We start from the raw sequence: 25,053 nt of genomic DNA, 5'->3' as shown, positions 1-25,053 counted from the left end.
TCAATACATAGATAAAACAATATACAACATTCATTTCTCGTTATCAATACAACAAATGCTTTCTTTTTTACCCACACAGGCTTCCATAATTCCATTACTACTGAGGAGGTCTTGTGGTTTGTTATGTTAAAATGGTAAACAGCAAACGGTGCCTCAGAACAGTAGCAACTAAAGCCCTATTCAAGCGTGATTTGTTTAATATGGAAAGATGGGTAATGTAATTATTACCAGTGGAACCAGTGTGATTTTAGTCCTATGTGAATGTGAGTCATTTTTCATGCAGTCAGTAAAGATTCAGCTATTTCCCTCCTAGAAAACGATCTGCAAAAATAACTTTGCCTTACATTAATCCATGCGAACTGGTATGTTAGTAAACATCACATCACAACCTGTGGAAAGGAGTTTTTTGCATACTTTCTGGAAGTATGGAGGTACTCAAACAGGCATTTAGTCATGTCGTGTATGAATGGCGTGGCAAAGTGAAAGAAAGTGAAGACTTCAACATTCAGGACAAATCCAGCAGGTCATGCAAGTCAACATTTAAATCTTGAAGGTTTTCCTTAGAGCTTTTCACAGAAGCCGTTTCTGTCAGCTGTAGTGAGAGTTTAGTCTCCTACACTCAGATATGAAGGTACTAAACTGTCAAACTGACTTTCGGTGTGATGGTGATGTAAAATTCAAGGGGCTACTCTAATCTCCAAGATTTCTTATTCCGTGAAAAAACAAGGCTAAAATGACATTACCACTCATCCCCATATAAAGGTCAATGTGAGGCTGACATCTGGCCATTATTTGAAGTTTTACATTAATCCGTTAATCCCCTAAAAGCTTTCAGGCCTCGGAGATGTTTTAAATTGATAGAATATGGTCAGTAAAAAAATAACTAGATTGAGATGGCTGAGAAAGTGCTAAATGTTAACTGAAACATTAACATTATTTACCAAAATACAAGTTACTCTTATTATAATATGCACATTTAAATAATGTCATATTTTATCTTAAATGTTTTTGTATTCCTATATATAATTAATATAATTAATTAAAAAGTATAATATAAAAATATAAAGTAATATAAAAATAAGTAATTTAAGCTCAATTTTATAAATAATACATACAATTGTGTGTCTTTTTCATTATTATTAATTATTGTAACAACACAATACAGTATCTCCTATATCTTAACAGATCATATATAATCCATGTGTGTTCCTGAACATTAATAATTACATTATTATGGAAATGCAATTATTGAAGAAGCTCACTGTTAATTTGCCAACAGCAGTAGTGTTTCATGAATAACTGACAGACTGTGTGTAAAAATACCAAATATGCATGTGTGTGTGTGTGTGTGTGTGAGAGAGAGAGAAAGAGTTATGTATTCCTCAGCAAGTACATCACGTGAGTATGTAAAACAGAGAGAAGCTTATCTGAATATATTACTTCCAATTTACTTTTATGATGTTCACAGGTGTCATGGTGTACGGATGTAAGCCACTTATAATGCAACTTGTGCTGATATGAAGCACCAGGCTTCAGCAGAAATAACAATAAAAATCTCAAAATGTCAGTCTTAGCACAGCCTCTCTCTCATGTAAAAGAGAGGTTAGATTAAACTGTCTCATTGTATTGGTGAGTAGGAGCAAGAACAGATACATGGTGCAGGTGTGATTATGTAATGCATGGTGGCGCAAGTGTGACTATACATCTTGCCTCTGTATAGTCACCTTGTGCATGGAGGCCCCACCTTAAAACTTACAGGATCTGCTGCTAACGTCTTGGTGTCAGACACCACAGGAGTCCATGCCTCGAATGGTCAGATCTGAGTGGTACAAAAGTGACCTACTCAGAATTAGGCAGGTGGTGCTAATGTTACTGCAGATTGGTGTGTATATATATGTATATATATGTATATAGCGAAGCACTTTGAGCTGTATTTTTGTGTAAGTTGTTGCCAGCTGGTCTGATTTTTCACATCCTTTCTAATACTGAGTCTTGAATGTTGAGTCATAGTTCAGCAGGTGTGGGGCAGGGTCCATTAGGGCTTCTTGGTTCAACAAAAATGGACTAGAGACTGGAGAGGAATCGCAACCAGACTGCATTAAGGGAACTGCAAAGCAGTGATTCTCAAACTGGTCCTCAGGGACCCCTTGGTTTTCCACATTTGTGCTGTATCCCTATGTTTTGTGAATTGGGTAGGAAGAAAAATCTGGACTGTCTAGAGGGACCGATGTGAGAACCCGTATTGCAAAGCACAGGGGTGGAAACGTCCAAGTCTGTGGCAGTTTTTCCTACAATAGGGCCTGTGAGCTTGTGTTCACTGAATCAGAAGACAAAGACAAAACGGCAGAAGTCAAAGAAACTGTTCATATGAGATCAATCTGAAGCACACAAGCTGAATACCAGAAAGAGCAGCAGAAAGAAAGTGACAGCACTGGAACAGTCTGTTTGAAATAAATGCCACTTGCTTTGCTATCTTGGTTTGCTTGGTTTGCCACATGGTGATCTGACACAATAGACACAAATGCACAAATGTCCAAACACTGCATACTGATTAGACCTTGTGTTTAATTATGTTGGTAAATGATTTTAAGATTAAGGCTATCTGACCTGAATAATCAGCCTATCAGTTAGCAACTAACAATAACTCAATGGTTTTGCTGTGAGTGATCAATCATTGTTCCATGCTTCAGCAGCTGCCCCTGTGCTATCAGTCCTAAACTACTCAGACTGCCCAGTCCCCCAGGGGGATAAAACGCTCTATCCATAAGCACATGGAGCAGATGGAAATGTCATCTCTGCTGAAGCACCTATTCACAAACATGACACACCAGCTAAAGATCCTTATTAAAAGCTGCTATCCTCCTCCATTGTTACCAAAACACTCAATAGAAATGATGCACCCCTGGTGATTACACACACTTTAAGCTGTATTATTCACAGCATTGGGTTTGATATGAGTCTATAGGTGCTGTGCAGTAACATCACTGACACGCTGATCTGAGCGCTCAGCCTTTATTGATCCTCCACAACTCCATTATCAGAGGGGCCTCACAAGAGAGACACTCAATTTAGACCAGCGTCGCTCCCTTTCTTTATCAGCCTTACTCTCTTAAACTTCTTATACCATTCTCTCCACCTGGCTCTGTCCTTACATCTCTCTCTCTCTTTCTCTCTGGTCCAGATGCACTCAGCCTTGTGCACCAGTTTCAGGCACAAAGCAGACTCAACCTGCCAGTGTCACATACGGAGCTGCAACATGAGCCTAAGCATGAGGTGTATGCAAAATGTGTGTATGTGTTTTTGAGGTGAAAGCCATGCAACGTGTGGGGATTGCAAAAAGGAGATACCTCATAAGCAGCTGATCCAATATTACATTATTTAGCAAAGTGTGAGTCAACAAATGTAAAGACACTGCTCGAGAAACAGCTGCAGTGTCTTAAAACATCTCTTTTTTACTGTCTTTGAGATGTTTTTAAGAAACAATTTTCATCGAAAATGAGAAAGAAGTGTTACCATTAGATTAATACTATTTCAACAGAATAGCACTTGCACCTCACAGTAGTGGTGTAAGGGATCCCCAAACGCATGCTTCGGATCGCATCACATTGTTTGAGTCACGGATCGGATAATTTTTCAGATCTGTTCAGTCTGTATGTTGTCACTGCAGTTCTGAGTCCAGACTGAGGGAGTGGTTATTGTATAAAGTAAAACAAAGGCAGTAAAGTTGTATTCCACACGATTATGGTTAAACTTTTACTTTTAATCCATGATTCATGTATGTCCTGAACCATTGGGGGGAATCCGTGTTGATCCCAAATTGTCCATGGCCCGTTACACCACTACCTTACAGGGTCAGATGTTCAAGGCTCAGGGAAAATGTGTAAAATGTGCAGCACTGCAGCGACAGCCATATGTGCACTTTTTGATATATATATTGTGAACTGGCAACAGGGCCATGGGCATTGAGGTTCATGAGCTCATTCATGTGAGGACATAGGACTTAGATCTGCTGTTCATGTCCTAGTGTTAGATACCACAGGACGCCTTCAGAGGTCTTGTGGAGTTCATGCCTTGTTACGATGGAACAATGGGGATCTACTCAAAAGTAGTTGATGTTATGGCTGATCATTGTGTATATCAGTTTCAGCTGAATTGGCATGTATATACAGTGCTCTATAAATTCAGCCCCCCCCCCCCCCCCCCCCCCACACACACACACACACACATATCTCACCTTATTTCTTTCCTTCCACTTCTTAACGCATGTAACTGACAGTTTAAAGGTGTAGTTCCACTCAGGATAACAGTGTTGTTGAAATTAGCCTTAATAATTTAATTAGCTTTTCTCTATAATTACTGTGCTTAAGAGCAAATTGGGGTTCTGATCCCACCAATCACAAATGAAAGTGTAATTGGCAAAAAAATGACATAAATTGTGTGTGTGTTTCCTCTCCTGTTAGGACAGAATACATTATTGTAAATGTAATTACTTGTTTGTACTTCATTATCTCTGTGTCATGGTCTAAATCAGTGTATACTACATATTTACAATCCTATGTGTGTGTGTGCCATGATATCATGAACACTTCCCCAACTCCAACACTAAAATACAACTGACTTAGAAAGAAGCAGAGAGAGAGAGAGAGGGAGAGAGAGAGAGAGAGAGAGAGAGAGAGAGAGGGAGGGAGGGAGGGAGGGAGGGAGAGGGAGAGAGATATGACAGAGACAGAGAGAGAGGGAGAGACAAGTGGATATGACTGAGACACATATAGAGGTGGAGACAGAGGGACGGAGAGATATGAAAGAGACAGAGAGAGGGAGGGGGAGACAGAGAGATATGAGAGAGACACAGAAAGGGGAGACAGAGAAATATGACAGAAACAAAGCGAGAGGGGGAGACAGAGAGACAAGTGGATATGACTGAGACACAGATAGAGGTGGAGACAGAGGGACAGAGAGATATGAGAGAGACACAGAGAGAGGGGGGAGCAGAGAGACAAAGTGATATGATGGAGATTGAGGTGGAGACAGAGAGATGTAAGAGAGTCAGAGAGAGAGAGAGAGAGAGGGAGAGAGGGGGAGACAGAGAGATATGAGAAAGACAGGAGGGGGGAGACAGAGAGCGAGATCAGACATAAATCACAAAGGGACAAAAATTCATATAGAACTTTGTGAAGAAATCAAAACACTGTGACTGAGAAGACCAAGACGTATAGTGTGTTGGCAAGAACCTGAGATATGATACGTTAGGGGTTGGGTGATTTCCACTTTTTCCATTCCGTCATACTGTCTCAAACTATTACCACGGTATATAGTATTACCGTATTCCGCACCATCACCATGCACACTTTTAAATCGTTCAATAAACGTTAAACCATCAGTCTGACAAAACAAATGATAAACTGCGTTGAATCAGGAGACAAAAGCTGGTTAGCATTAATTAGCCTAGGTATCAGCATGTTAACACACTCAAGTCTGGCTGACTGAAACCCCACTTACAAACGTCTAGACGAGAATGACTCGGATCAAGCCACTGCTGTTGGGCGGACAGAGCGCTGGAATTAAAGCTGATTGTCTCTGTGGTGTTGGATCTGCAGCCCACTCGCCAAGATAGCCTTTGCTTAGCCTGCTAGCTCGACTACAGATCCCCCGAGTATCAGAAAGGTGAAATGGGATAACTTCTGCGTGTTTGGCTTAGATAAGTTAGATAGCAGGCTAAACACCAAAGCACAGACTTGGGACGCACAGGAAGAGAACATAATTTTCACTCCTCATGTTCCAAATACACACACCTCAGACAAGAGGTTCTACTCTCATTCAAACCCTACAGTGATGAAAGCTGAAGATCGGCTGTGCTTGTGTTCAGGAGAGACACCAGAACGTGTTCAGCTATCAGCTGAATATGTAAACACCTCTCACGCACTCAAAGAAAAAGACTCACATAGTGTACTGAACCAGGGTGAACACATAAATTACACAACTGTGTGTGAGTGTATAGATTATTACCTTGTTCTTATCATGAGGTTTACAGCTATCTTTATGAAGCACTCCGAATTACAGTTCAAGGCAAAACATTCATGTGAATTGAACTGAATTTAATGTGAGAGAGAGTGAGAGACAGAGAGAGACTTTTGTCAAAGTCAGAAGGTCTTGGATGGCATGAGCAGAATTAAGAAACAGCAGCTCATAAGCAAACAGTTGTTCTGGCCTTGACCCTTCCACCAAAACCTGTCATTTAAACAGCCCACGCAATTCATGAGCTGAAAGGAACACATTCTAGACAACGTCATTTCAGATTCACACTCCATCCACTTTATTTGTCCTATATTCCTCACCCTATATTCCCCTCTCTCTCTCTCTCTCTCTCTCTCTCTCTCTCTCTCTCTCTCTCTCGCTCTTGTTGTTGATTGGCTAGATGTGGAGCACAGATAGAGATCAATATCATGAAATGGAGATTCCACTGTCTGAATGGGGGCTTTTTATATGATTAATCTAAAAGGGGAGATAGAGAAGAGAGGACACAGAAAAAGGCTTAAAGACAAAGAAAGGGAGTATGTGTGTGTGTGTGTGTGTGTGTGTGTATATATATATATATATATATACACACACACAAATATTCACCCTTTCTTTTTACCTATTTTTAAATATTTAAATGTTTTGTTAATCTGGAATGTATGTGGTGCATCTTAGCATCTCGATCTATATATACAGTGGGGAAAAAAAGTATTTAGTCAGTCACCAATTGTGCAAGTTCTCCCACTTAAAAAAATGAGAGAGGCCTGTAATTGACATCATAGGTAGACCTCAACTATAATGGTGGAAAATAAGTATTTGGTCACCTACAAACAAGCAAGATTTCTGGCTGTCACAGACCTGTAACTTCTTCTTTAAGAGGCTTCTCTGTCCTCCACCTGTATTAATGGCACCTGTTTGAACTCGTTAACAGTATAAAAGACACCTGCCCACAACCTCAAACAGTCACACTCCAAACTCCACTATGGTGAAGACCAAAGAGCTGTCGAAGGACACCAGAAACACAATTGTAGACCTGCACCAGGCTGGGAAGACTGAATCTGCAATAGGCAAGCAGCTTGGTGTGAAGAAATCTACTGTGGGAGTAATAATCAGAAAATGGGAGACCTACAAGACCACTGCTAATCTCCCTCGATCAGGGGCTCCACGCAAGATCTCAGCCCGTGGGGTCAAAATCATCACAAGAACAGTGAGCAGAAATCCCAGAACCACACAGGGGGACCTAGTGAATGACCTGCAGAAAGCTGGGACCAACGTTACAAAGGCTACCGTCACTAACACACTACGCCGCCAGGGACTCAGATCTTGCAGTGCCAGACGTGTTCCCCTGTACATATCATGGCGCGTCTGAAGTTTGCTAGAGAGCATTTGGATGTTCCGGAGTATTGGGAGAATGTCTTATGGTCAGATGAAACCATGTATTGTGAGATTTTGAGTGCAAACCTCCTTCCATCAGCAAGGGCATTGAAGATGAAACGTGGCTGGGTCTTTCAGCATGACAATGATCCCAAGCACACTGCCAGGGCAACAAAGGAGTGGCTTCGTAAGAAGCATTTCAAGGTCCTGGAGTGGCCTAGCCAGTCTCCAGATCTCAACCCCATAGAAAACCTTGGAGGAATGGGCCAACATACCAGCAACGGTGTGTGCCAACCTTGTGAAGACTTACAGAAAACGTTTGACCTCTGTCATTGCCAACAAAGGATATATAACAAAGTATTGAGATGAACTTTTGTTATTGACCAAATACTTATTTTCCACCATTATTTGCAAATAAATTCTTTAAAAATCAGACAATGTGATTTTCAGAATTTGTTTTCTCAGTTTGTCTCTCATAGTTGAGGTCTACTTATGATGTCAATTACAGGCCTCTCTCATCTTTTTAAGTGGGAGAACTTGCATAATTGCTGACTAAATACTTTTTCCCCCACTGTATGTGTATATATATATATATATATATATATATAGTGGGAAAAATGTAGAAAAAAAAGTTTATTGGTGCATTTGTTAACTGTTAAATGTGCATATGTATTCACCCCATTATCTATGAAGCCCCTAATAAGTGCAGATGCAGCCAATTACCTTCAGAAGTTACATTCTTAGTGAAATGAAGTCCACCTGTGTGCAATCTAAGTTTCACATGATTTGTCAGTATATACTCAAGTTTTCTGAAAGGCCCCAAAGGCTGCAACACAATTAGGCAAGTAGCACCGCTAACACCATGAAGACAAAGAAGATCTCCAAACAAGCCTGGGTAATGTTCTAGAGAAGGTAGACAAAAGGTAACCCCAAAGGAGCTACAGAGTTTCCAAGCAGAGACTGGAGTATCTGTCCATAGGACCACATTAAGCAGTACACTCTTCCAAAGCTCTGGGCTTTATGGAAGAGTGGCCAAAATGTCTTTACTTACAGACAAAAACAAAACTCATTTTGAGTTTGCCAAAATGCATGTGGGAGACTCTCCAGGTGTATAGATGAGACCATTGATTTTATAGATTGGTATAGATGAGACCAACATTGACATTTTTTTGACCACCAAGGAAAATGCTATGTCTGGCACAAAACCAAAACATCTTATCACCCCAAGAACACCACCCCCACAGTGAAACATGTTCAAGGAAACAAGGATGTTTTTCAGCAGAAGAGACTGGGAAACTGGTTCGAGTCGAGAGGAAGAAGGATCGTGCTAAATACAGGGGCATTCTGGAGCAAAGCCAGTTTTAGTCTGTCAGTGATCTGAGACTGGGACAGAGGTTCACCTTCCAACATGTAAATGTATTAGAATGGCCCAGTCAAGACCAGACTTTTATACAACTGAAAATCTGTGGTCAGACATGAAGATAAACCATCTAACTTGAAGGAGCTGGAGTGGTTTTGCCTTGAGGAATGGGCAAAAATCACAATGGCAAGAAGTGGCTGTAATTGTTGCAAAAGGTGGCTTTACAAAGTACTGACTTTAGGAGGGTGAATAGTTATGCACGCTGAACATTTCTGTTATTTTGTCCTATATGTTGTTTGCTAAAAAAAAAAAAAGTTGTAGGCATGCTCTGTAAATTATATGATGCAAACCCTCAAATAATCAATTTTAATTCTAGGTTGTGAGGCAACAAAATACGAACAATGCCAAGAGGGTAAATACTTTTGCAAGGCACTGTATTTGTACATCAGTGACTCATTGTTTTTTAGAAATCATCAAAAAATAAATTTGAATAATATAAATATGCTCGATACACAATGAATTATTATTTGTGTAGCGTATTCATATGTCTGTCAAATGATTAAAACAATCATGAATAATAATTTTTTGTCTTATATTCTCAAATTTTTTTTTTAAAATTAATTAAATAAAATAAGATCAAGTTCAATAGGTGAACACAACTAATATAACAAGAGCTTGGCACAGCCAAATATCCAAGAATGCATTATGCACCATGCTTCTGTTCCAAGCCAGTACTACCAAGTCGATACAGGAGGAAAGGAAAAGCTCTGAATGTTCCAAGAGATGCAGCTGGAAGCAGAGCTCACAAGTTCAAAGTTAAAAGAACACTGGCTACACTAACTGGACACGGCAAAAAAAGAAGCTATCGCCGAATTCTGAGGAGACATTTGGTTAAAAGCCCTCGAGCGACTGCGAAAGACCTGCAGCAAGATTTGGTGGCAGCAGACACTGAGGTTTCAGTTTAAGCAATAAGGCACATATATAGCACAATAACAATAACAATGAGCTTCAATCTGCTCAAAACCAGATAAATGAGCCTCAGAAGTTTTTGGATTCTGTTCTGTGTAGTGATGAAACAAAACTTCCTGGAACTTTCCAGGTCTATGGATTAGCAGTATGTCTGGAGGAGGAAGGGTGAGGCATAAACTGAAAAGGACATCCTGCCTAGAGTGAAGCATGGCAGTAGCTCTGTGATGCTCTGGGGCTGCTTTGCTTCCTGTAGTGCTGAAAACCTGCAGCCTTAGCAGGGCAAGATAGATTCAATGAAGTATCAGGAAATACAGATAGTCCCCATGATTGTAGTCTGTCATGCACACTTGTCCATACAGCTTCAATAAACAGAACAAATAAGCAGAAGCTGAGCTTAAACAATGTCTGTCATGGGAGCTCTCTCTCCCTTTCACACACACACACACACACACACACACACACACACACATACACACAGACACACACATAAACACGTTTAGTTTGTTTTGTCCTACCAAAAAGCACACAATTGTCCTACCTTTATCTTGTGCTTTGTTGGGGCTCCAGGTCCTGAAGTAATCGTCCTAGAGAGAGAGAGAGAGAGAGAGAGAGAGAGAGAGAGAGAGAGAGAGAGAGAGAGAGCGAGAGAGAGAGGAAATGAGCTTCTTTATCAGCACTGAACAACAAATACCCTTACAAATACATTTAATGTTGCCCTATGGACACACATAGATGGGAAAGGGGAGCATTACAGTCAGTGTAATTAGACTGGTTTAATTACAAGTGCAACAGATGTTGCATAAAAATCAACCAGTACTCAGTGTCTGTCGCTACTGATGTTTCTTATGTATTGTGATAAATATCGTGCATCGCGGAAAAAGTCTTTAATTATCGTGATACTGTATTTTTACCTTATCACCCAGTCCTATATATACAGGTGCTGGTCATAAAATTAGAATATAATGAAAAAGTTGATTTATTTCAGTAATTCCATTCAAAAAGTGAAACTTGTATATTATATTTATTCATTACACACAGACTGATATATTTCAAGTGTTTATTTCTTTTAATTTTGATGGTTATAACTGACAACTAATGAAACCCCAAATGCGGTGTCTCAGAAAATTAGAATATTACTTAAGACCAATACAAAAAAGGATTTTTAGAAATGTTGGCCAAATTAAAAATATGAACATGAAAAGTATGAGCATGTACAGCACTCAATACTTTTAGCCTGGATTACTGCAGCAATGCCGCATGGCATGGAGTCGATCAGTCTGTAGCACTGCTCAGGCGTTATGAGAGCCCAGGTTGCTCTGATAGTGGCCCTCAGCTCTTCTGCTTCAAATCTGCTTCATAGATTTTCTATGGGGTTAGGGTCAGGCGAGTCTGCTGGCCAGTTAAGAACAGGGATATCATGGTCCTTAAACCAGGTACTGGTAGCTTTGGCACTGTGTGCAGGTGCCAAGTCCTGCTGGAAAATGAAATCTGCATCTCCATAAATTTGGTCAGCAGCAGGAAGCATGAAGTGCTCTAAAACTTCCTGGTAGCGGCAGCGTTGACCTTGGACCTCAGAAAACACAGTGGACCAACACCAGGAGATGACATGGCACCCCAAACCATCACTGTACTGTGGAAACTACACTGGACCTCAAGCAATGTGGATTCTGTGCATCTCCTCTCTTCCTCCAGACTCTGGGACCTTGATTTTCAAAGGAAATGCAAAATTTACTTTCGTCAGAGAACATAACTTTAAGAGTGGCTTGACACACGGAATGCGACAGCTGAAACCCATGTCTTGCATATGTCTGTGCGTGGTGGTTCATAAAGCACTGAGTCCAGCTGCAGTCCACTCTTTGTGAATCTTCCCCACATTTTTGAATGGGTTTTGTTTCACAATCCTCTACAGGGTGGTTATCCCTACTGCTTGTACACTTTTTTCTACCACATCTTTTCCTTCACTTCGCCTCTCTATTAATGTGCTTGGACACAGAGCTCTGTGAACAGCCAGCCTCTTTAGCAATAACCTTTTGTGTCTTGCCCTCCTTGTGCAAGGTGTCAATGGTTGTCTTTCGGACAACTGTCCAGTCAGCAGTCTTCCCCATGATTGTGTAGCCCACAGAACTAGACCAGAGAGACTATTTAAAGGCCTTTGCAGGTGTTTTGAGTTAATTAGCTGATTAGAGTGGCACCAGGTGTCTTTAATATGAATCCTTTTCACAATATTCAAATTTTCTGAGATACTGAATTTAAGGTTTTCATTAGTTATAACCATCAAAATTAAAAAAAAAAAAAATACTTGAAATACATCAGTATGTGTCTAATGAATTAAGATAACATACAAGTTTTTTTTGGAATTACTGAAATAAATCAACTTTTTTGTGATATTCTAATTTTATGACCAGTACCTGTATATATATAAACACACATATGTAAGTATGTCTGTTGGACTGGTAGTTAGCATGTGATTAAATGGTCTTCATTGGTCATTACGTGTTACATGTATTATTCTTCCTCAGCAAGGTTTTATTCTTTTCATAGTTGTGGTTGTAGCTATGTTCAGTCAGAAAGTTGTCTAAAATCAGCTTACTATCACTGAGCGTGAGAGTGAATTTTGATCAGTTCCACAGAGTAGGAACCAAAAACATTTGACTGACAGAAAGAGCCACCAGGGGGGATATCTGCCCTTCATATATTCCCAACCTTTAAGCAAATACCTTTGAGTCAGCAAAGGCAATGCCAATATGCATATTAAACACACATCAGAGTCATTTCTGAAGTGTCATTTGCATTCAGTCGCTTTAACAAGAGACTCTCCCTGCACTGTAGGATGAACCTGGCTTTTCTCTCCAAAGGGAGAGCTGATTCATTTCAGTGGCCAACTCTGAACGAACTTGAGGCCATGCAGCTCAGCACTAAATACACATAAAATGCCAGCACACACACACACACACACACACACATACTTAAATATCTTTATTAAGTATATAAGTATTGGGACACCTGCTCAATTATTGTTTCTTCACTGTGTCAAGATGATCATCCCCAACTACTCAGCTTAACCCAAATGTACATTTACATTTATAGCGTTTACCTCATGCCAGTGCAGTGTTAGTCTTGCCCAAGGACTCTTATTGGTGTAGTGCAGCATAGACACCCAGTGTTGCACATGGTATGGTACCTTCCTGACAGGTATTCCTGTTCTCTGTTGCACCACACTGACCACAAAGGTATTGGCTGGAGAACCATCATTTCAAAAAACACAGTTCCACTGCTCCACAGCTCCAATGCTCCAGTGCTGGGGGCTGGATATCCCTCTAGCCCAAGCCTGGCATTAGGCATGGTGCCAATAGGTCCATGTTTATCTGCTACAGTGTCCTATTCTATTGGCAATAATTATTTACAGGGACTAGACTAGAAACTGTTATCAATGAAACATCTGTGTTAGCAATGAGTGTAACATGGTGAATGCATTAATTAGAGGTGTCCACAAACATTTGGACATATGTGTATGTGTTCGTATGTGTGTAGAAATCATATTTGCCATATGTATAGTTTTCTGAATTCTCACACATTTGTATTCCCGCATGGATGTCATAAGCAGTCACCCCTCTCCTCTCTGTTCCACCAGATTTTAGGCTTAAACTGCTCGCTCCTTCGACCACATTTCTGCTGTTTCCACAAAGACTGAATCCATAAAGAGAAAAGACTGTTTATTTATTTACAATGACAACACCGACCCATCATTTCAGCCTCTGTTAATGGAGGAGACAGGCCAGATAAACGAGCCCAGAGAAGCTGGTGAGCTGGATGGAGTTTGATTCGCCAGCGTGATACTTTTTTTTTTTTTAACTCCCTGACAGAGCCAAAGCGAATATCACGGCACATTAGCCACGGCTGAGGCGTTTCAAACAGCTCCGCGTTTTCAACCCAAACACCGGCGGCGTCCCGAGCCACAAGGCCCATTGGCAGCGTGAGCAAATACTTCAATGGAATATTCATTAGCTGCTTTTTAGCCTGGAAGTGATGTGTGTTTCTGAGCGAGAGCACTGAGTAATTGCATTAAAGAGAAATGTAGCGGTGGAAAGCGATCGAGAGGAGCGACAAACACAGGCTGCACAACTCAGAGCTACAATCAGACTGTAGGATTATAGTTATTGCAGTAAAACGAGTGAGACACTTTGCTAGAGCTTTCGGAGAAGAATAAAAGCAGTCAAAGAGAGCGAGAGAGTGTTGGAGAAGTTGATTCAGAGGAAAATAAGCAGGTGAATCACGCTGCTTCTGGACCAAACCAAGGTCGTGGCTGGCCATGACAAACTAGGCCAAACGTGGCCACAGGGCTGCAGCCTAAAGTCACATGGTGTGAAAATGGAACATCCTAAAACTCAGCCTGCCTCCATAACAAGCAAACCTGAGTCTGCAAATCATTTCCAATGTAGCAGCACCTCAGGGCTGAGCCAACTGTAATGCAACTGTAATTGCATATCTCTCTCTCTCACTCTCACACACTCACAAATTAATTACACTTCTGGAATAACAAATAACAACGTGTCTGTATTTCCTGAGTTGGGGTTACAAAGTTCTGGAAATTAGAAGTGAGGGAATAATGAAGTAGCCTGCTAAACATTAAACACTGCAAAACTTTTAACTGTAAAAACACACTTCTTTACTGTCACTAGTTACAGCACTTTCATGGGCCTTAAAATAGAACCCTGTGGCATGCCACAAAATCGGTGAACTAAACAGCTACTGGTTAACTCACTAAAGTTTTCTTATTAGGGTTAATAACTTCATCATTAAACTCAGGTTTAAGGTGTTCATTAAAAGGACGGGTTGTGCTGCCTGTGTAGGTGAAGAGATAATAACATTGTGGTTAAACCAACCACCTTAAATCACACAGTGAAACTCGCCAAACATGAACAAGAAGTAGCTTGTGAGCTGAAGAAGAGAGAGCTGGGTGAATCTCTCAGGTCATAATCTTGATGATCTGTTTTCATCCATAAGCTACTGAAACTGTGCAGCATATAGACACAGTCATTAAAAATCTACATTTCTAAAGTGCAGCTGATGTCTATTAGCTGGTAGGTCTGTAGTTTGTTTACATTTTGCCTTCTCACTTACTGCTAAGCCCCGGTCACGGTGGGTTTTAGCATTTTGCGATGCCTTGTGAAATGGACATGGCTGTGAATGAGGCCGGAAATCAGTGGTGTAAACAGTCCTTCATTTTGGTTCAGCAGTTTCAAAAAGCAGTTAACGACTGGCTGTATACCATGCCGCCTCTCGCCTGTGTTGCATTTTGTAATTCTCACAGAAAGGGTTGGTCAATATCTCCTGTTCTGAAACAGCAACAATCAGCGCTTCCTTCATGTTGACTCAAATACAGAGTGAAGACAGTACAGAGAGCGTCATAGCTCACACAGCCAGAGCAGCAGCGCTACTGGCCGGGGATGTGAATTTGCCTGTCAAAGTTCACCAAAATAGAACTTTGCTGGGGAAAATGTATTCGTCTGGAAGTTGTGTGTGTGTGTGTAACTCACCAGTTGTGTTGTAAACCATTGAAAATCATGAAATTTTGTACACAATAATTAGTGGACAAAAATCCTGGGGCCAAGGCTTTTGGATTCCTAGGAATAGGAATAAAGAACTACGTCTACTGAGTGAATTAACTGTTTTATTTGTTTAATTTGCAAATTCTCACTCACATTTTCATCTTGTTTGGGTTCCTCTCAAGGTTTCTTCCTCTCGACCCGAGGGTTTTTTTCCTTGCCACTGTTGCCACTAGCTTGCTCAAAAGGCTCGGACCCGGAACTCTGTAAAGCTGCTTTGTGACAACATTTGTTGTAAAAAGCCTATGTAAATAAAATTGAATTGAATTGATAAAATCTTGGTTCTGTTTTGACGTGTTAAGTATTTTTGTGTTGTTTTACAATAGATGTTAATTGTAATTCGGTCCTGAAAGCCTTGTTTGTTCTGTTCATTCATGCCTTTCAGGTGCTCACAATTGTGTACAGTTGAGTATTTGTCCCGTTTGCCAAATTCTTGATTTTGTATGAGGATGCTTCATTTCACTGCCACAAAGGGCTATTGGTCTAATATACTGACTCCACATTTTTAGCCAAACTCCAGTGAAAAGCTCCACGAAAAAGGCTCTGTATTATTCTGCCTACAGAAAAAGCAGGATGAGTCATTATTTTCATTTGTGTCTAATATTAATGTATGCTTAATGTATGAGAAATATCACCCCTGGACCTGCCAGGGCCCAAGTCTAGCAGCGCTGTTATTTGGCCCCAGGCTCTACTTCACGCCCTAATATAATACAATGTAAATATTAGATTGCATTGGGCTTAAATAGCAGCCCGGACTCACTCATGGGAGATGAGATTTGTTAATGTATTGGCAATTTTACTCCACGCTTGTTCATTGTAAACATTCATTTAAGTGGGCTATATGTTTCAACTTGCTACATCACTTGCATCCTAGCAGTTGTGAATAATCCTCTTAGCAAATAGAATCTAAAGCAGTGAGGAGTGCATTTATTTACGTCTCATTTCGGACAGCACATTCCTCATTTAGAGTGTGTGGGGTATAATATGATCTGTAGTGCAGTTACTTGTTAAGAGTCCAGTTTGAGTTCTACTCAACACATTATGCGTAATAAGGACACACAGTACAGTTTAGGATTATTTTAAAACTAATAAAGATTGCTTCTTTTATTGTTAGGGTCAAACTTATCTCTGCTTCTGAAAACATTAGACATTATAAATCTATGATGCCTGATTCTCGGGTAAGTAACCTCAGAACTAAACTGAGCACATTAATCCAGGAGTGCCCAACCTGGCTCCTGGTGATCTACTGCCCCTGAGAGTTTAGCTTCCAACCTAATTTAGCACACCTGCAAAGCATCTGCATCATTAGCGTGAGCTGGATTTTGACCCAGCAATGTTCAGAGCACTGGGGCAATGTTCTACCACTTTTCTGATGGATTTCAGGCCGTTGCCACAGGAAACCAGTTGAAACTCCTGCTTTGGGGTTACCTTCACAATTTCATGATCTGCAAGCCGACTGCCTCAGCTTCTTAATGCTTCCTGTGGCAACAGACAAGCTAAATTGCACTTGATCATTTTATGTTCTCATGAAATTTAGCAAACGTTAGTTGCAGTGATTTTTACTAATGGCTTTCCGTGCTAGGCTTTAAGGTTCTTCTATAATGCTAATATTGTTAGTATTTATAGGTATTATATAGGTTGTATGTAATGGGCACTACACTCCTTTCAACGTTCATCGCTAAGCTGAGAAATCTGCAGCATTTGTTGTTTCTGCACTGATTTTCACAGAAACAGAAAGTAGAGAAATAAGGACTGAAGCTCTACATGAAACTACATGAGAGCAGCACAGAAGAGAAAGATGACAGGATGACACTGATAGACCAGCATGACCAGCATTCTAGTCAACCAGCCTGAAAAACCTATGACTAGATTTTATTCCAAGTAATTATGATCTGTTCATCACAAAATTCTGTCCTAATGTAAAGAACAACTGTCACATTCACATGATAAAAAAAAAAACAACAACACAAAAGAGCAAACATGGAGAAGGTTTTTGTACAATATTTGCGGCAATATTTTGTATTCGCACTTTTAGAGATGAGGCATCTCACCTCTGATCTGTATATTACACACAGGTGTGCTCTAGCTAAACCCTACAAGGTGACAGATCAGGACCGGAATTGGACGCCACGGGACTAATCAGTTATTAAAAAAACAAAAAAAAAAAAAAAAAAATTGTTCATTGCAGATCTACTGTCTACAAACTACAAACTACTGCAAGGAATTGGAAGGAGCACTTCTTCGGCGTTAATGAGCAATTACGTCCGGATTAATGCTCTCCTTGGGGGTCCTTTATTAGCTCCTCATTCAATCCAAAAGACGATCTCCTTAATTTCACTGTAGCTTTTCCTAGACAACAAAGAGATCAAATGGAAAGACAAAGGAGACCTTAGCAGAAAGCTGCTCGAACGTGTCTCCTGAGATAAAGACCTCAGTAAATTCACATGTCTCTTCCTGAGGTTTAGTACAGATCTCAATAAAGTCTCACATTCACCAAAGTAATAGCACTGGTCTACTAAAGAGTGGAGTCTCAATATGAACTCCACCATTTCTCATTCAGAGCTGATGCTGTGAATTTCTGTTTAATTTGGATGATTTTATTCACATTAATAGCCATACTTCAAAAAAACAGAAATGCACCTTTTATTTGAATAAACCAGCAATTCTGCAGCATCCTTGATCAAATGATCCATCATCGCTGGCTGGAAGCCCGGATAACCAAAATAAAGCTTTCTTATTTCCGACACATTATGAGAAACAGTTCACAGAGGAGTGGAAAAGAAATGGACAATATTGATATTATTATTAGTTTTTAATTATGCAAAACTATTTCTGTTGAAGAAATAAAAGGTTGAGAAATAAAAGGTAAGACTGATTAGAGAGATGTTCATGTTAACTGAACCGATTGTGTTTACTTTAGCTTACAAAGCTCTAGTCCTTACCTACTACTTTCCTAGCTTTTCCACTGCATTCAAAAAGATAAAAAAAACAAAAACATATGGAGCCTTGAAAGGGATCTCATGTCTCATTTTTGTCTGTGGAGATACAAAGTTGATCTCTAAATGAAACGTTAGTGAGATCACAAATAAGTCAACATTTGAGCGATGGAATTTTTCTCTGGGTATTCTGGGTATTCATTTTCCTTCACTGCTGGTCTAACATTTGCCAGTTAATCTGCCTGAAATCCTCTCAGAGCAGGGATCTGTACTCGCACCTTCAGGTGGTTTTGATCTGGCTGCGCTAGTCCGGAAGAAGCCCTCTGTCTCTGCTGGGGGTGATGTGGGTTTCAGTTTCACTAGCTCTACTTTCAGCAAGGAGGCTGTCCTTGATTTGAGCTATAGCGGTACAGCACAGTGCCAGCTGAGTAGCCAGAGCTCTGTGTCTCACTCTGCTTGAAGTGGTGCAGGAGTGTGGGATCAGAGAGTGAGCTTCTGCTCTCTCAAATTCACTTTTTCTTTTTAAGAGTTGGGGAAAGTCCCTTTTCCAACTTTTTAGCACAGACTTTTACACACACCTCACACACCTGTGTTAAAAAGGTTAAAGGTGATGGGTACACATTTGTAAGTGATGTCCACTGTAATGGTCCACTAACCAGTGTTGATGTAGTTAATAATGAAAAAAATTGTTCTACATCTCCAACTAAATTCCTTCTTCTAGGGGCCGTTTATTTATTTATTTATTTCAATGATTTAAACGTCCAGTTCAGTTTTTCCAGTTCAGTTTGCTACATGATTGCTCACTCTACTTCACCTCTACCGAACTCGCTCTCTCTTGCATACACATAGATTTAATACTTCATTTTAGTCAGCACAAAAGATGACAAAGACCTTTAATAGGTTGCAGAGCGTGTTTGAAAAAAGTGTGTGCACTCAATTGATAGTAATATGTCAATAGCCTCGTTCCCCACCAGGCCTCAGTGAGCACTGTTAACTCACAATTATTAGAACAATGGAATAACGGGAAGCCCCATTAGCACCACTTGTTCCACGCACTAAAACACAGCTGTATGCTTTTTGGCTTGTGTAAAAAGAGAGAGAGTGCTACTACAGGCGGCTGCTGTCACCTAATCTATCCAGGCTTCACCCACAAATATGTTGCATTGTAGCAACTATTCTCATTTACCTTAATGAGAAACTGTATCGCTTGTTGTTTTTGCCATAGTGCATCAATAACTTACTTCAGAAGATTGTAATGTTTCATGAGTTGCTGTGTAATGTTGTTTGGTCAGAGAGCTTGAGTGTCCAGTTTAAAACGGCAAGCTTGTGAGCTGGTGTTATTGTAGCTAATTTGCCTGATTGCTCATTTAGAAACAACAGCAACACATTTCCACCCATGTTAAGTTACATAATAATAATAATACATCTCAACATAGCAATGATGTAGCAGCATCTGAACATTCAGTAAATTATCAAGAGACTTTTACTGAAAACTTCCACTAATTTCAGTCCAAGTTCAGATCTTTAGATGTTCACCTAAGAGACCACTGATCATCTAACAGGTCTAATACAGACCATCTCAACATCCTGCTGACACCAAGTCTGGAACTGGAGCTTAGGTTGCGATTAGGTGCCAGGGTTTAGGTTTTGGGCTAGGCGGGGTTAGGTTTTACTTAATGGGAGTAGCATATTGAATCTACTTGATGTATCATATCAACAGTAAATCTACTGAATGTCAGACATGCATCAATCGATCATATTCAAGACATTTACCTCAATGTATTCAGACGATTCACTGCTGGTACTGCACTAAAACGTTGCTGATGTGTTACTTATACTCTATTAAAAATTTCCAAAAGGACCACTCCAAATAAAGAGTTACCCTCTGTTTTTATTAAGTTGACTTGGACTGGACATTTGACAGTGTTTAATGAAGCTTGTCCAACTTTGCAACAGTAGCTATGAAGTAGCCTGGGGTGGGAAAATCCATTTAGTTTTCTCAGCTGAATGACTAGATTAAAAACGTGACACTGGGAAGTGAAGCTACTTAAAAAAAAGTATTTCTATACACTTCTATTAAATTGGCATATTTTAGTTTGTTTGAAGAAATGTCCTGCTAATGGACAGTATGTTGAATAGTTTGAACCACTTTAAAAGAAAGATGGTAATATTTGTTTTATAATCTACATTTAAGGTGATTTTGCTTATCCCATTATCACTTCTGCAGTGTACATAACAGGTGGGGGAGTGGTCAGATACCTCCAGGCCCAGGCCAACATATATTAGCCAAGTCCTTCCACATTAAACACCACAAGTCTGGTATCTAGGTGATGGGTGTCTAAGAGTGGATACCCATCACCCACACACACACAAACACATCTCAGTTGTCTTGTCTATTTAATGGAGTGGACAGTGCCCCTCTTGTTGACTGCGGCGAGGGTGCTGTGTGAGCTCTATTGGAGAGGAAAAGGAGAAATCTCTCCACAGTTCAGCAATTCAGCAGAAATAAACTCATCCCGGCTCTGCTGCGCGTTTGCTGTTTTCTCCTGTTGATTTTTCTGTCACTCTCTCTCTTTTGTCTCTCTCTCTCTCCATCTCTCTTGCTCTCACTTTCTCTCTGATGTTGGTTCACAGTGGCGTGTTAGATCCCGCAGGCCTGCCAGGTCAAGCGTGGAGTCAGACAGCAGGGTCTTGTGTTGGTGTGTGTGTAAGGATAAACGTGCAGAGTGTGTGTGGTGTTAAACGGCCAGGACAGAAGACACACAAGACTCTGTAGTAAAACTGACGCACAGAGGAAATCACACAGAGAATTTTCTACTGTCGTCCTCACGCACACAAATCTGCCGCATGATCATACCTGCAAATTCACAGGAACACATGACCGGTTAAGCTTGATGTAGGAATGGCTATAATAGCTTGTATAAAACACAGGGAAATTACATTATCACTTAATTTGACAGTAGACAGAGTATTTGGGTGGGAAGCAACTAGTTACATGTACCTAGTGTCATGCACTCAGGTAAAATAAATAAATAAATGATTTGATGAAGTTTTTAATCACATCACCAAAAGAAGGAAATGCAGATGGTAGGTTGTCCAATTAAAACCACCTTTTTCCCTACTTTTTCCTCATAATTTGGTACTGCCAATGAACCCACCCCTTCATAGCCCCCCTAGCACTAGCAATGCTCCCAACATTAGGAGGGTAAGCACAAGATTTAACACATGTCTTCTCTGATACGTGCAAATCCAGCCATACACGCTGTTCCTCAGATCCACCACACCAGATAACAGACGCCTGTGCCGACCAACATCTTTAGGAGTGCCATCATGAGGTTAGCACCCGTTCCCCATGCTTTGCGTGACCATGACCCTGTCACCGGTTCACCAGTTGTACCTTCTTGGAGTGCATTTGGTAGGTGCTGACCACCGCATACCGGGAACACCCCACAAGCCCTGTCGTTTTGGAGATGCTTCGACCCAGTCGTCTAGCCATCACAACCCCCTAACATGCTTCCGACACATCAACTGTAGATGAAGATAATCAATATTTGTCACTTCATCTGTCAGTGGTACTAGTGTTATGACTGATCGGCATATACCCCACCTATTGACAGGTAATTTTGTAACCAGATAAACATTTTCTTGCTATTTCCTTCACATTTTCAATGTTATGGCTGATTGTATATATAAATATGCAGCTTTTATTGTAAGCACATGCTAGTGCATGCTACAGATACAGTACACACTTTCTATGCTGAATATTAAAGTACATAGTACAACAGCACGCATAATCTATCCTAAGTGTAAAATGCTATTATTACTTAGAATATAAAAGACATTTATGTAAAAAAGAACATAGGAGGCATCACTGTACAACCCTGCATACATCTTTACAGAATATTTGATAATACACTCTTTTGGACCTCTTATTAAGTCACTAAAAGCATTTTCGTCTCTGCAATGTTGTCTGAATTCACCCCTTACCTAGCCTGAAAGATTGAAACTCTTTCTCATGCGTTCGTAACCTCACACTTACATTACTGCCTGTTCACTGGCATGTCGGGTAAAACCTTAAATAGACCTCATATTATTCAGCCTTCAGCTGTTTGAATCCTTTCTCATATTCTCATATCCTTACTCTTCTAGCTTACATTTTATAACTATATTGATTAGTATTTGGATAGAAATGTGTAATCTCAGTCCAAAGGTGTTCAGCCCCTGGAAATACAGGCTATAAAAAATAAATCTGTGGGTATCCATCATCTTCATTTTATATTTGACAAATAAGAGTTTTTCACAGTCAAGTATATTAAAATACACTATCAGGAAACTTGTAGCTACAGAACATGCCTACGCTTCTAAAGATAACTTAATGACGGATGTCTGGACTGTGCAATTAGCAGCTAAACATAGATAACAGACAGATTAGATAATGAGATAATTCATGGTAGGGCTTAGAATTGCAAATGTCAAATTTATATATTCACATCTATCTGATGAACTGTCATACACAGCATGTTCAACCTGGTTTAGAAAGAAGCTGGTAGAAGTAGCTTAGCATGGATTTAATGGCCACACCACAAGCTTGACTCTGTCAAGTGTAACTATTGTGTGTCACTGGTCATTAGTTATTTAACCAATATCACTTTTGTTTGGTTTAAAACAATGAGAACAGAGGTGGAGCCAGTCTCACCAACTAATTTTCTATACCCGCCCCCTACTCCCAGACCAAGTGTGGCTCAAACCTCCTTTATCGAGCATACGGTACAGAAGCAGAGTGGATTTTTCCACTGGGTACTGTCCGATAAGTGGACTGTTTTAACAGTAAAAGTGCAGTTCATGTAAGTTCCACAACAACTTAGCTGCTCCACGTAATGAACAGAAAAAACTCATTTTGCAACCATTCTGTTACAAAAAATGCAATTTCATTTTTAAAGTAATTTTTGAGAGTAAAAAGTATTTTGTGTCACTGTGTAGTTTGTATTAGTGACTTTTATGGCCAGAGTATTGTCAACCCTCCTTCACTCGCAATGTAACCAACAAGCTGATTGGCTCTCTTTGTTAAAGGGTGTCCATATGAGACTCCCACCCTTAGCACACACACATGATTCACATACATTGATCTCACAACAATTGCAGAATTTACACTGCTTGAAATGCCAGTAAACTCTAAATATATTTATTTCTATCTACAAACATTTTTACACTCATACTCACTATAGTATTTGGGTAAAACAAGTGATGTCCAACAATAATCATAGTGGTTAAGAATTCAGTTCTGCTGTGTTTGTAACGCCGCCTTAATTGATGATAAAATAGAGAGCATTTATCCCTCTATTCCATAGCAGCAAGAGGCGACCCATTCCAAATATTAACTCCCACTGGCCATCACGGCAACATCCGAATCAGAAACTCCCCTGATTGGCTGCTGTTTATCCTGCTGCTCCTCGCTAAACCATGCCTCCACAAACTCATTCTCGGTCCCCTGACATGCTTCATTTTAAACATGCTAAAAGGGGCGGAGACACGCTGAGAATGAAGGTGGATGTACTCTTCAAGTGAAAGTAGTCAGATAATCCTAAAATGTTTCTAAATGTTCCTAAGTGCATAATGAATCCCAGACATTGGAATGCTATGACAGTTACTCCTTCTCTTACTGTTCATACTAAAACCCTTACCCACCAACACCTTCTCACTTTTTTACTCACCTCCTCTACATGCACAGACAGAGAGAGAGAGTAATAGAGACTAAGCTAGAAGAGTTTTTGTCCTTTTACCCAAATGTTATGTTTAGAGGTGTGAGGAAGGTGTTTCATAATCAGAATAAATGAGCATTTTGCTTAGAAGAGCATGTGGACACACAGTAACCAATGTAAAAGAGACAGGCTATTCAAGTAATTATTACACTGTAGCAGGATATAGCGAGGGGAGAGAATGTCACTGAAAGATAGAGGGTGAAACAGCGAGTAAAAGAAAGAAAGTGTGAGCACCAGTTAGAGAGAGAGCGGGAGAGAGAGTATGTGTGAGATGAGAGTAAAAATATGAGAAAAGTCTTAAAGTGTGAGAAAATGAAGAGCAATGAAAGACTTTACAAAGTTAATGAATTACTATTGATGCTCTATTGCTCTATTAACTACAAAACTTACCTCAACCTCCTTCACATGCGAGCAGGGAGAGAGAGAGAGAGAGAGAGAGAGAGAGAGAGAGAGAGACTTGTTATTTTCTGACAGATTAACAGGTTTAGGGCTGCAATACAAACACACAGTATTCTGATACACTGCAAAAAGCCAGATGTGACACACAGACACACAAACACACAGCCCATACATGACATGTGTAAGCATGTACCAAAAATTACAGTAGCTGAGAAAGGCCAGAGGGCAATATCATGGCCAAACAACAACAAACATGGGAAGGGACACATAAGCACAATTCTCAAAGAGTATGTTATCCTCTGTCTACTATAAAGGAGTGTGGAGAAATAACTGATTATGTAATCATGAGTTTTATGAAATAATACAGAAAATGACAAATATCCTTTACCTAATAATTGGGGTTCTAATCACCCGCTACCCCGCAAGCTCTTCACAGGGGTCATCAGGTAGGCACCTCCCTTCATCAGTGTTTTGTTATATAAGCCCACAACACCTCTGGAAGGCTGGTGTCCCAAACCCACCCTCTCTAAGCTCAAATCACAGACCTATAAATTAACCAACTTTAAAGCTGTAGAACCACACTGGCCTCCCTAGTGACTAAGGCCGTGCCTAGCCCCACTGGCGTCATTAATGTA

The 25,053-nt window shown here is 40.2% G+C and overlaps 1 protein-coding gene across 1 annotated transcript in view; it reads right to left on the bottom strand.

Annotated features, from left to right (window-relative positions):
* Window positions 1-25,053, bottom strand: part of spock1 (SPARC (osteonectin), cwcv and kazal like domains proteoglycan 1) — a 303,961-nt gene that overhangs the window by 117,717 nt on the left and 161,191 nt on the right. Inside the window, exon 3 of the mRNA XM_072668287.1 lies at window positions 10,257-10,302. Coding sequence (XP_072524388.1) covers window positions 10,257-10,302 — 46 coding nt within the window. The remainder of the gene's footprint in view (window positions 1-10,256; window positions 10,303-25,053) is intronic.

This window comes from Salminus brasiliensis, chromosome 2, assembly GCF_030463535.1.
Source record: "Salminus brasiliensis chromosome 2, fSalBra1.hap2, whole genome shotgun sequence".
Classification (NCBI taxonomy): Eukaryota; Metazoa; Chordata; class Actinopteri; order Characiformes; family Bryconidae; genus Salminus; species Salminus brasiliensis.
Note: the sequence above shows the minus strand (reverse complement) of the source record. Positions and strands in the feature narration are given on the sequence as shown.